Raw genomic sequence first — 13,769 nt, 5'->3', positions numbered from 1 at the left:
TCCGATTTGATGAGCTGATGAACATGTTGCCGTTTTAGAGGCTCTTTGAGGTGGAGAAGAAGGGAAAGTATTGAGGGGTGCTGCTCTGCGCCTGGCTTAAGCCGTGGTCTGTTTAACTGCTGTCTGACTGACTTCCTCTGCAACCACCACTCCTCTGCACAGACGGAGACGCACAAGATACTAATAGTCCAATGCATATTCACACATTATGTACTGACAGACACAAGGCACACTACAAAATTAAGTTCAACCATGGAAAAATGGGAAAACAAGTGCTTCCATCTTTTGAAGAGAAGCATCATCTTCACAAGGACTTAGCTGTTTGACAGAAGTTGAACCATAGAAAATGTCACCCTCAAACAAGGCGTCCTTTCATCAGTGTGAAATTCCACCACATACCACCCTATTCCCTCTTCTATCGTCTCCCTCCACCACTCTAACGCTCAATAGGCAGATTATCTCGACGTCGGAGAGGAAACTTGGCCACCATCGCCGGAGTGTATCATGTCCAGCACTGTCTGTGACCCTGCAGCGGCACACAGATGGCCAACACAACACAGATAGACAGAGACAGAGACCGAGACAGAGAGAGACGCAGCAGATGTAGCTCAATAGACAGAGCCTGCTAATTCATCGAAAACATTCAAATACAAAGATCAACGCATACTTCCATGGACATGTGCCCACACATGCACACAGTTATATACAGATGTGACCCAAATTAGTGGGAACATACCCAAAGAGACATATCCTGTACAGACAGACAAACAGCTACACAAACAAAAAGTCAGGTCAGAGTTTTCTTATCGCAGCAGCTTTACACGTGGGCGGTCAAGCCATACAACTTTTCCCCACCACACAAACACAACACAGACTCAAACCCAAACATACTCCTCAGCATTTTCAAAGGAAACACAGAGACGTGGTGATTATGTGTAATAAGGAGCCTCTTGCAGCGGAAATACAGGCCAAGCTGATGATGACTGTTGCAGCTCTGTCTGCGTCCCCTAAACACTATCTAAACCTTTGAATGTTTATGCACACCTAACTCTTAAATCACAGTGTGTGGCAGGGAGTCATACCTCCATTTCACCAATTCAGTTTTGTTACTAACCTTCCTCAAAATACACATCTTCTTTTGGTTACCTATGGGATCCGAGCTGTTTATTTTGGTTCCAGGAAGAAGTCCACATGTGGTGCATGTGCTGTGCAGATCTTATCAACAGAAAGAGACTTAAAGGCTACGGCCAATGGTGTCCTGTCTTGACAGAGTGTGTTTTCCTGTGCCCACATGTGTTCTCCATATGGCCCTGCTCTAAATGTGCCCCTTTCCTCCACTAACCACGAGGGAATTCCAGGAAGCCTTACTGTACATGGTTTGGGTCTAAATATGCTGTGTGAGCCGCTGTGGCTTTTTTAATCACCACGTGTCTATCTGGCTGACCTTGACCCGACAGGTGATGTTTTTAGGAGATGGCACTGGTTGCAGGGTTGCAGATGGAAAAGCAAAGGTTTTGGAAAATAAAATTTAAATGTAGGGCTGCGTTTTGCTGCAGAGAGCCAGTGGGAAGAAGTAGTAGTAGTAGTAGTACAGGAAAATAGGAGAGATGAACAGACAACGTTCCAATGGTGAGGGCCGGTGCCAGAGATTGCAATCAATGTGGATTGAGAACAACCTTCAACAACGATAAAAAGATACAGATAAGAGTCAAAAGAAAGTTGGAGGAGCCTGGTGGTGTTTTGGAGGCTGAAAAATGATGACCAGGTTTGATAAAAGCATAACAGGAGAAACACTCTCAAATCACTGAAAAACCCACAGCGGTTTGGTTATCAGCACAACTCGGGGGAGGGGCGATGTATCGTGTGATGTGGGCCAAAGGGATTCAAACGAGCCTTGATGTTAACGTACGTGTTGTTGCTGACGAAGCTGCAGACTCAACGTGCAAACAAACACATTCCAGCGTCTGACGGAGAGAGACGAGACAGTTGAGAGAGAGGAGGACGAAGAAAGAGAGAGGGAATGAGTATTAGCCTACCCCGTTTCATAGTGGCAATGAAAACCTATGGAGACACACTGCATTGATTCCTGTCACTGGAAGGTCAAAGGACTTTTCAAGAAAGTAAGAAAGAGCAAAACCCTCTTGTCGTTTTTGCTTTCATTCAAAGGGAGCTGCATCAAACATGACTGGACACCCCCAGTCTCCAATCATCATTCTGTGATTGGATGCCTGTGTTAACTGTCACTCAGTCTGCCCTCAATCAACTCTGCTGACGGAAAAGGCAAATCCAAGCCAACACACACAAACAAATATGCACACACACACACACACACACACACACACACACACACAGACTCTTTCAAAAGCACAGATACCATCAGTGTCAGAGGAGAGAGACAGAGATGGGAGAGACAGCAAGACACCAAAAGCAAAAACATGCAGAAGAAATGTGAAGGGCTGTGGTGACCTACTTATGACTGAAGGGCAACATATCATACACAAGCACACACCTCAGTTAACCTGTCATGGTGGGCATTTTGCCTACTGAACCTGGCACACTCACGAGTAAGCTTGTCATAGAAACTGCTGTTGCTTTTCCATTCTCCTTCTTGCTCTTTTTCACTCTCTTTCCAAATTCTCCTTCTGGAAACTTGGCGGGCTGTTTGGGGTGTTTGAGAAACTGTTTCCAAACATCATGCAAGCCGTGAACTATTGCTCAACCTATAGTCTGTGAGGCTGGTCCAGATTTCACAGTGTGGGATGCAGGTTACAGTATATCAAGTACTACACTTATTCCTACTGATATATTTTTATTTAAAAGGGCCTGTGGCTCTAAAACCAAACTGAAAGGCATTCAACAGTAAAGAAGCAGGATTGGAAGTTGTTAACAGAGTGTCTTTGTCCCCTGATACAATGTTTGCTTACTCCACCCTCCGTACACTCACAACATTAGTAGTTATGCGAGTCAGAAGGAAAAGCATCTTCTTCTCTTTGTCTGTTTCTATCTTAGTGTGTCTGTATGTGTGGGCACAGGGGGATGTACAGAGGGGTTTTCTACCCAAGTCTTTTGCTACCGTAACTATGAGATAGATAGTCGAAATGCCGGCATCTTCCTTGTTTCTATCTAGATTATGACAAATTGAAGTGATCATAACTGTGTAAATGTGCAAGTCTACTTGGGTGTACACTATGGCTGGGACCATTCACCTATCTCCCGATTCGATACTATCACGATACTTGGGTGCCAATTCAATATGTATTGCAATTCTACAAGTATTGCGATCCGATATTATGATTTATTGCGTTTTTGTTAACTTTTTTAACACTAGACCATGGGAAAAAGTTGAATCATTTACTTCTAGGGACTTTTACTTTGGAAAATACCTAAATTAATGCAGTAAGAATGTCTGACCGGCTGTGGTTTGTTTTGGTTGACTGATGCAGAACGGATATGACCTCACGTTACTCAGATTAAACAATAAAAGCGATAACTTCCTTTTACCTCCACATAGACTCAATAAAGCAAATATATCATTTCTGGCATTAAAAAAAAATATTTCAAAATCGGAAAAAAAAAAAAAAGCGATACATAGGTGAATCCATTTTTATTCCCACTCGTAGTGTACACTAGTGTATATGTAAATAAATATCTGTCCTCACATAAGTATGAAAAAAAGAAAGGTGGCCAGAGGAGGAGAGAGTCATGTGTACAACAGTGTGTCTACAGACGGATGTGTTTGCTTTTCCAGTGCAATATACCTGAGCTTTGCCATACAGGCTCCACACACTGCTGCTCTGACTCCGCTGGACAAAGAGGTCACTGACAGCATCACAAAAAGCTCCCTCTTCCAGCCCGTTTACAAAAACAACAGTTTAGACTTGAAAGAAAAAAAAGGGAGAAAAAACATCACTTTCCTGGCTTGGCTGAAGAACATCCAAAAGAAGCCGTGTCCGTTTTTATTTTCGGTGCCGGCTGAAGGAAGTGCACACATACATGCTGCACACACAAACGTTTCCTCAGCTGCAGAGATATGGCTACGGCCAACACTACATGGATTCCAATCAGAGAGAGGATATGTGGGATTGCAGCTTCATCTCTCCCTCAAATGCTATATCTCTACATGGCTCCATCCAGCCAAGTCAGTGTGCCTCCAACAGATTTCACCAGGGAACACAGCAAGGGGTTATTACATCCAATCCCTGGTCAGACAAATCTGTTTCCACTTAAACGACACACTCCCTGAACCCCCTCGATGCACTCTCCCCTCACTTTCCCCCCCGGCCTGTCCATCTGATCTGTTTGTGTGTAATTAAATATTACAACCAAATCACCCACAAATGGTTCTGTATCGACTAAGATAACTGGCTCCAATTTTGTTAGAGCACACATGCAGAGAAACTGATGCATTGCCAGCTAATGCCTATTAGCAATTAGAACTGTGATGGTTGGCATTGATTTTTCAGGGCTAATGAGCAGGAAAACTGATGATTTGTGGTTTGAAAGAGACTCAAAGAGTTTACTCTTTGTGAGCTCTGTACAAATGTTTAAAAGCAAGGCGGAACGGATCTGCATTTCCACAGAAACAACCAAATTATAAAAACTGAATGGAGTACTGTATGTGTCTCTTTTTCTTTGCAAACCACAATCAAGGCATCTCTGTCTTAAATAACAGAGTGAGAGGGCGGTGTAGCTGTAAGAAGGATAGTCTTTTAGTAGCAATGACAGATATCTCACAGTGTCTGACTGCACTTGGTTTATGTCTGGGGTGTGTACAATAACTACTGTAACAGAATAGCTTATTACGCACATGGTCTTTTTGCATTTAAAGTCAGAATAACAGCATATTTTGTATTGAGCATTACACTTTGTTAGGTCAAATGTTGATATTTTCAGAAAGACAATATCTTGCGTTATGTACTCTAATTCATTAGGTGTATTTACTCAGCTAGCTTTTTTTTAAACTTTTACTTCAGCAAATTTATTTCTGTCTAAGAACATGGAGGTATTTTCACACCAATTTGATGTAAAGGTCAGACAGCCCTGTCTTCTCTAACAGCATGTCAGTCAGTGGGAGAAAAGAAATAAGAGCTGCAGGAGCTAAATGTTAAGTGAAGACGGGCCTTGATATCGCTCCATCCTTTTACCTTCCTCACTCTGTCTAGGCTGTGAGGTCAGACAGCATTTTCTCAGTGTCACACATTAAACCCAATGTTGCATCACTGTCGGTTATGTCGCCATCCTACCCTCGTTTCCGTTTTTGGCTCGTGTTGCTATAGCTACTGATTGAGTGGGCAAGATAGAGAAAAAGAGACTCTGGTAACATGTGGCAACCAAGGCCAATATGATCCAAGGAAGCATAAACACTGATTGGCGTGTGAAGTCAAAAACAACAACTGACCCTCGACACCTAACACTCAGATGTCAGTGTTATAATGACCAAGCCAGACTCCAACACAGGTGCATGTGGCAGTGCTGTCTCTAAGCCAGACTTCACACAGAGATGATGTGATGCACAGTGGTTTCTTTCAACAAAACCATTGCTAGCATCCAGGCAATGCACTAAGCTGCCTGGTCCAAGATTCCAGCCATCTTCCAGCCAATCTTCCTGCTTCCCTCATTAGGTACTCCGGCTGCAACCCCAAACCAACGTGCGGGACAGATTCCCTCGAGAACCATAGCCAGGACTCTGTGGTAACTCATGTGACACACTCACTGGCTGCACATTTTCCAATTCAAACAAGCCAAAGAGGCTCAATACCAATCTGAGCTCTCCTGTTCTCTCTGGATAGACTCAACCACTATGCTCTGAGAATGTGATTAGAAAGAAAGAATAAATCAAGATGCGAAGGCACAGATGCTTTCAAGTTTGTGGTCACTATTTCTGTGTCCACTTCCCCTTTTTCTATCATACTCATCTTTCTTTGCTTCCTCCCTATCAGTGCTTTACTGTAAACAGTTTTAAGAAGCATGACTCATGCTGCAGTAATGCAATAGGAGGAGCGTGGCTTCAGATCAAAATAATGACTGAAGTTTCAAGGAAGCGAGAGTAATGACGGTCTACACACACAGAGAGGAGTATATATGCCATCTGTCAGGACGTTTATTTGACCTTTATTGTTATTCATTTCATAAACTAAATGAACTGCGTCAAAGGATGGGAAATCAATGCGAGGTTCCTGAATCAGTGTCATTGGTTTCGTAATCGCTTGACAAATCATTTGCAGCGTCATATCTGTGAAAAGCATTACTCACTTCTCATTTTCCAAGAATAGTCTGTATACCCACACAAGTACATTGAAGCACCCACAGATGAGCACACTGAAACACATGTGCACACCAGCACTCTAATGGGTCAGTGTTTTTACAGCTGGGACTGGACAAGAAGCCAACACAAACATTGACATGGACCATCAGTGTGTGTGTGTGCGTGTGTGTAGCCGCCTGAGGTGGTACCTGCACACAACACTCTCACACACAAGCACAGATTGTAGAGCTTAACCCTTATTATCCGTCAAAGCCATATGACTTACAGTCTTAACTCTACACACACACACTGATCTGCTGATGGTGCTCACATGGTTAACCTAGTAAACTCATCTGTACAGTTATTTGGGCCAAACACAGGCTTGATGTTAATGCCTGGGCAATATTTGCAGCACATGATGAACTTAAGTCTATTTCACCATAATATTAATGTCCTGATATGTTTCCCAAAACTGTATTTGATCCTGTTCCAGATTTGTGGAGCAGGGGAGTGTATTTTGAGAGTGCTGGTTTCTCCATCTGTGTGACCACAGTGCTGGGCTGCTCTCCCTGCATCTTTCTGCCCACTGTTCCCACGCCTCTTTCTGGGCTAAATACATATTTAGGGAAATACTGAGCAGCAAATCATATGTCCTGCGCTCTCAGTGCAGCAGCCCTTTTTACTACTTTTATAGAGCTGGAGCAGAGAAAGTGAACTTTGCTTTTTGTTAGTACTGGACCAAATCAAAGTTTATTTATCCAGGTTGCTGAGCGTGAATGCTCTCTTTCAGATGCTTCCGATCCATACAGTAGTACAGATTCAAGCCACAGAGTACAAATACAGACACAAAATTATAGCAAAAGTCTCACAAAAGCTCAAATGGGGCTGCACTTGGAAAAGTGATCTGTCAGCCGGACCAGAGTTTAACAGACATATGCATGCCAGTCATTAAGACCAATCACTTCATAGCCACTTTCACTGTCCATTAGTAAAGCTACTACTCTGCACTTTAAAATGCCCCACAGTACTATCAATGCAAATTATACCCGGAAGCTTGTGCTATTTCCTTGTGAGGAGAAATGAATGACAAATGGATTCCTCTGTATAGCGGCACTGTGTAGTGAGTTCAACTAGTGCTGTGGAGCCAATTGAACACATGCAAAGCAGACTCAATAGGTTTTCATGGTATGTGTGTGTGTCTTGTGCGAGTTGTGTGCATGAGTAATGAATAAGATCCTGGCACATCACAACCGGGTTCCTCTAATGCACTCCCTGTAGACCAGAAGAAATAAACAGAAAAAAGATGAAGTGGACGTGAACGCAATAGCAAAGAAAAAAAAAAAAAAAAGAGAGCCAAGAGCGAGAGTGAGCAAGAGAGGGCAAGAGGAGAGGAGAGGAGGGAGGGAGTTTTGGGAGAATTGTTATTGGAGCCGTAGAAGTCATTTCTGACTTAAAGAGTTCCAGATGTGGGCCAGCCCCTGAGAAAGAGAACGAGTCGGAGAGAAATCAAGAGGGAGGAGTATTTATCAGACTGTACCCTTCTATATGATCAGTAGTCTACCCTCTCGTTCTGAGACCATCTGGTTTGAGAGCGGAAAGTGGGCTTTTACTTTTGTGGACACTGATGGTTGTGGTTGCTGGGGGGGGGGGGGGGGGGGGGGGTACCTCAGCATCGGGTGAGGGGGGGGGGGGGGGTTGCGGAAAGCAAGGTTTAGGGTGTGGGGTGTCAGGTGGTAGAGGGGTATGTGGCTTGCACAGCCCGTTCTTGGGCCTATAAAAAGCTAGGGTGGTCAGAATAATGGTCTGCTGTTATTACATGCACACACTGGTCTTTCTCATAACCAATGACTGAACTCACCAAAATAGGACCCAACCAAAAGACATCCGGTTAAATACTGGGACAAAAGCTGCTCTTTAACTTAATTTTGCAATGGAATAGCTCTAACTCAAGCATATGGCCATATAACGGGCAAATCCAATGCACTGCACTCTATTGTTTTTAAAACGTGCAGGCCTAAATGGAGTGCACATTATAAAGAAACAAAACAGCACTTAAGATGAAATGTAAGCGGATGGGGAATGAGAGTGTGCATACATGTGTGCAAGTACTTTGATCTCAGACCTTTAAGAAGTTGGCAGTGTTACAGCTTTAACCTCTTCTTCACATGCATCCCATGCTTGCATAGAAAGGTGCTCCTGCATGATAACGTCTAAACTTAGCTTAACTCTCTCTCCGTGATGTATATGTGTGTGTACATGGATGTGTATGCCCAGCTTCCCTCGCATTTGTTTTCACTCCCTCTGTGTTGGGCTAAGCTGCACGATCACACAACAAAAGGCTATTGTGCTGTAGTAAAAAGCTCTGCTCCGGGGAGCTGGTAGTGGGCCCACAAACAAAGGCTGGTTACAATGTCCCAACACAAGCTCATGAATCAACTCAACGCTGAGCTGCCAAAAGCAGCCACGGAAAGAGCGCTATGGGTCTACTAGGGTTAGACGAAGAGGGAAGGGAAAGAAAGAGTTGATAGGAGGGATGTAAGAGGGTGGAGGAAACAAATGGACAGGGAGCAGGATGCACAGCTGGAGCTGGAAGAGGGAGGAAAGAGAGAGATGGAAGATATGTGGAGATGGTGCTGAATGGGATTTGTCCAACAAGGAGGAGAGTGGGATGAGGAAATGGAAGAAGGGGAGGATTTGAAAGGAGTACAGCCAACACAGCAGGAGGATGAGAGGTGATGTCAGCATAAACAGAGCGCTGTGTCAACAGACAAGCCTCCTGCCTGTGCACTAAAGCCTCTCTGCAACTCAAATCACAACAGCGGAGCAAGAGTGACATGCCAGGACTCAATCTTGTAACTTGACTGATGAGAAGGAAGTCGTCAAAATCAAATTTGGCTGTTCAACACTGAACCCAGCAGGCATTTCTCCTCGTACGACCTTGGTCAGAGAGAAAATACCCGTCTTTGTTCGTATCAGATGCCTCTGTTCTGTTTTTTTTCCTATTCTGACAGGTCAAATTAGCAATGAATCCATCAAATGCTCACGCACACAAAGAGCTGCTATTGTATCCAGCACCGGGCCACATTTCACCTTTTCCACACTGTGAGGGAGTGGAAAGTGGTGACCAGCACTCTGGAAGGAGAGTGTGTGGCAGGAAAAAAAAGTTTGGGGTGAATTTTGACATCCATCACCACATAGCAAAACATACACTGAAAGCTGTCATTTTCATCACTTTACCCACAGAACATTATGTTGGTTTAAAGGGACTGTTTGTAACTTTTTACACGTATAAATCTACCGGGTCGGTTTCCTATGCGCGCTCGCATGTTGCTACGCTGTTCAGACTCAGAATCCAACACAAACTACACGGAAGCACCAAAACCGCAAAGTTGTATGTAGTGAAGCCCGTCTGTTAAACAGTGTCAACTCTTCCTACTGCAGACCCCCGACCACGGGCAGAAAACGCGGGGGAGACCGTAGCTTTGGTCTCCCAGTCCGGAGTCTCTGCTCCTTTGCCTGCCTGCTTGCCTTCACTCACACACCGCGCGCGTTCTCGCGCTCGACTCTTATGTGCATGCGCGCACACTACACACTACACACTACACACTGCAGGAGACTTCGTAGCTCTGAGAATATCTAGTGAATGTGCAGTGGACGTTTCTGGCAGTAATAACTGCTGCAGCTCCTCCAGACCAACATAGGTTTTCCCGCAGCGAGAAACATTATCGTCTCTGACCGGGTGTCGGTGTCTCCCTGCGGCTGCGGTGTGGAGACGATAACGTTTCTTTTCCTGCTTCAGCCCCGCTGCTTCAGCCTCTGGGGCCAACACTAGGATCAGCAGTGATTCATGGAGAGACCTTCGTCTGGTCAGCTGCAAAGCAGGTGATTTTAGAGTGATATTGTGGTTTTAGCTGACGTGTCTCGCCTCACTGTTTTGAGCGATGTTCGTTCATGTCTATGTAGAGCGAGCACAAGTGCGAGCCCGACGCTGACTTTTGTTTACTTAACGGCCACAGGTGTCGCTGTTAACAAGCAATTCTGAAAGTTACAAACAGTCCCTTTAAGTGCACTGAAAAAAAAAAAAAAAACTTAAAATATGTTTACCATTGGCGTTCTTCCCACAGATCAGGTGCTCATAGTGCTGCAGGACTCCCCACAGCTCCGCGTCATTGTTCACCACCCCCTCCAAGGCCTCTGCACCCACCAGGATGCACGCTGACCCCGAATCCGGCCCTGCATGACACCTCTCGGCCATCAGCACCCGGGCTCCTACCTCCTCCACCAGAGCCTCCATGCACGCAGTCAGGCATATAGCCGCGTACTCGTGGATGCGCACGGAGATGCGGGTGTCCACCATCCAGCGGAAGAAGCGTCCCACGGAGAAGGAGAGGCCGCAGCGGGCGGACTTGCCCTGCCTCAGCAGCTCCCCGGCGCTCATACTATACATGGAGATAGCCTTGACCGTGGCGGAGACGCACTGGTCGGCCAGGCTCCAGCTGAGCACCAGCCTCATGGCGCTCTGCACCTCGAAGCGTGTGCAGCGGCAGTGCATGACGCTGAGCCGCTGCGCCTCTCTGGAGATGCGGATGAGAGCCCGGCGGAGGAGAGCACACAGCCGCCTCACGGCCTCCGACGAGAACACAGGTGTGGAGGTAGTAGATCCGCCTTTACTGCTCCCACAACTCACTTTGCGAAGTATCCTGGCAACCTCCTCTTCAGTCCAGGGGAACTCCTCCAACTCAGGTAAGCGGGGACACTTGGAGAAGATGTCCTCCGGGTCTTCTGGGAGTACAGTGTTGACGGTGTCCCAGCTGTTGTTCCTGCTGTTCATGGAGCCGGAGTAGTACCACCAATTGCCACGGTGATTGGCCGTCATGAAGGCGGCCTGCGAGTTGGACTTGTTGGAGGAGGACAAGCTGAGGGACTTGCAGGAGTCCCCAGCTCCATAGCCAGAGTCCAGCGTCAGGTCCTCCAGGGTTTTCATGTGGACATTGCTCAAACCAGCCATTATAGTGAAACTGAAGAGTGTGTTTTTTTGCAAGAGAGCGGTTTCACCTGAAGTCAAGTCAGTCGAAACTCCTGGAGCTGGACGGACTGGTTACACAGCGGAGCACTTGTCTGACATGCTGCTAAACAGTTCAGTGCACCACGGCGAAACTACACAGATGCAAAAGTAGATAAACTACTTATATATTTGTCTATAATGTCGTCAATAAACGACACAGTCGGGGGAATTAATTAAAGTCGCACCCGTCTCACCTTTCCCCCCGGTGCAGCGGAGGGATTTAAACTTTTCCTCCAGTATCCTCCGTCTCTCTTTAAATAAAACACGACGAAGTGTCTCCACCGCTCTCTGAATACAGCCAGATACGTGTCCCCTTTTGTAGCCGCTCAACACACTGTGAAACTGTTTCGTTTTCGTTGATAGAGAAACCCGTGGAGAAAAGTCCCACTACCTCCTCATCGCTCTCGGTCCGGAACAGTTTGAACACTCAGCTACAGATGTGTGTGTGTGAAAAGGAGGGACTGGTGATGAATGACAACACGAAAGTAGCTCGAGAACCAATCAGGAGAGGGCTCACTTTTTGAGGGAGCCAATCAAAACCTTGCTCCAAATCTTCCCTAAATTTGGGAGAATAAGTGAACTTTGTGTTGCCTCAATGATGAGCATCAAACAAATTCCCTCAACATATGTGATCCACATATGGCTGTATTTACTTTCACGATTGAGTAACATACTTTTTTACACTTTCACCCAATCCTTTATCATATATCATATTACACCACTGTACAACACCTCTCTAGGGAGGGGGGGACAAAGGAGGACGGTCTGCAGGACAGAGAATAATGCACTATACTCATTTTTAACAGTCTCTTCTGCACTATACTCACTTTTTTAATAGTCGTGTATCACAGCTGTTACCGTGCACTATATTCAGTTTTAACAGTTTTCTCCATCTCCTTGTATTTTTATATCTGGTATATTTTTTTGTACTTTGCACTACTAACTTTTTTTACTGCCTTTTTACTAACATGTTTTGCACTATGGAACTGTGATGCTGGAAACTTGAATTTCCCTCGGGATCAATAAAGTTACTACCTATCGATCTATCTATCTATCTATCTACTTAAAGTGGTAACGGGTCAAATTGGAGCTAATATCATTTAACTCATCATTTTTACTATATCCTGACAGTAGTGCATGAGACAGGTAATCTGAAAAAAATCATGTACCTCTGTGTCCTCCGGTGTCCTCCGATGTCCTCCGGTGCTCCTAATGGCATCTGCAAGATTTCACAGACTGCAGGAAAAGAACCAATCAGAGCCGAGCTGGAGCCTGTCGTCTCTGAGCAGCTGTCAATCACTGGCGAACTCCGATCAAACGGTCAAACTGGGAGCGCTGATCAAATATGAATCAATATTCTGTTACCATAATGCCTATTTCTCCCCTCAAATGTCTTCAGAAACATCGATAGTGTACTGTTTGGCTGTAAAATGAGAAAGTTTGTGACTGGCAGCCATGTTGAGATCAGTTGAGGAAATACCAGGCACCGCCCACCAGCCGGAGCAAACTTTCTCATTTTACAGCTAAACAGTACACTACAAAATGTTTCTGAAAACATCTGAGGTGAGAAATAGGCATTACAGTAACAGAATATTTATGCATATTTGATCAGCCCTGCCTTGTGTGACCGTTTGATCAGAGTTCGCGAGTGATTGACAGCTGCCTCCGTTGAATGAACAGCCAATAGGAACGCTCTCTCTCTGAAATGACCTGTGATTGGTCAAAATCTTCCGTCAATGGCTAGATTTTCTAAAGTCTGAAAACAGAGCCGAGAGGAAGTACATACCACTTGAATTACAATATGCTGAAAGGTTATTATGGAATTTTTGCCCAATAATGCCAAAACATTCTGCCTACCCTCGCTTTAAATATAAAAATCAAATTAACACCTCTAACTAATCCATGCCAGAATAAATCTGTGACTAGGTGTCCCCCTAATATCGATAGGTCTGGGGAAATTCTTTTGGTTAGTTACCTGGATCCAAACTGCACACCTAGCAGACTTCAGTTATCTCCTAATGTTGACTCTGGGGGATTTGGCTCGCTGGCTGCACAGTAGCTAATCTCTCACCTGCAGCCTGTAACAGAAATCAAATCTGTAAAGCCCCTGGTAATAATGTAAAAGGTGGAGTAGTGTTTAGTTTAATCTGACGAGGCTTAGGGTTTTCACTGAAAGTGCTTTTTAAAAGCTTATTTAGGATTGTAAGGAAGACAGATGTGTTGTAATAGCTTAAATAAGTACATGTAATTATGCTTTTTTTATTTTTTAAGTTTTCAATAACAAATTGTGTTGTAACCCCCAGTCCACTACTCTGTGCTCATTCAGTACCAGTTGAGCAGAGGGGGTAATGTCAAAAGAAGTGTCTCGCCTTCAAAACAAACTTTGAGCAGCAAATCCTCTTACGACACTTTCGTTTCTGCGAATTGTGTGGCCCTGTTTGTTGTTTTTGGTTAGGTGCT

At 44.9% G+C, this 13,769-nt stretch overlaps 1 protein-coding gene across 1 annotated transcript in view; it reads right to left on the bottom strand.

Moving 5' to 3' along the window:
- Positions 1 to 11,621, bottom strand: part of abtb2b (ankyrin repeat and BTB (POZ) domain containing 2b) — a 48,953-nt gene extending 37,332 nt beyond the window's left edge. Inside the window, exon 1 of the mRNA XM_074632236.1 lies at positions 10,349 to 11,621. Within this exon, the coding sequence (XP_074488337.1) occupies positions 10,349 to 11,252 (904 nt within the window). The 5' untranslated portion in view covers positions 11,253 to 11,621. The remainder of the gene's footprint in view (positions 1 to 10,348) is intronic.
- Between the last annotated feature and the right edge of the window lie 2,148 nt (positions 11,622 to 13,769).

This window comes from Sebastes fasciatus, chromosome 4 (genome assembly GCF_043250625.1).
Source record: "Sebastes fasciatus isolate fSebFas1 chromosome 4, fSebFas1.pri, whole genome shotgun sequence".
NCBI classification, from domain to species: Eukaryota; Metazoa; Chordata; class Actinopteri; order Perciformes; family Sebastidae; genus Sebastes; species Sebastes fasciatus.
The sequence above is the reverse complement of the archived record's forward strand: the minus strand, read 5'-3'. Positions and strand labels throughout refer to the sequence as shown.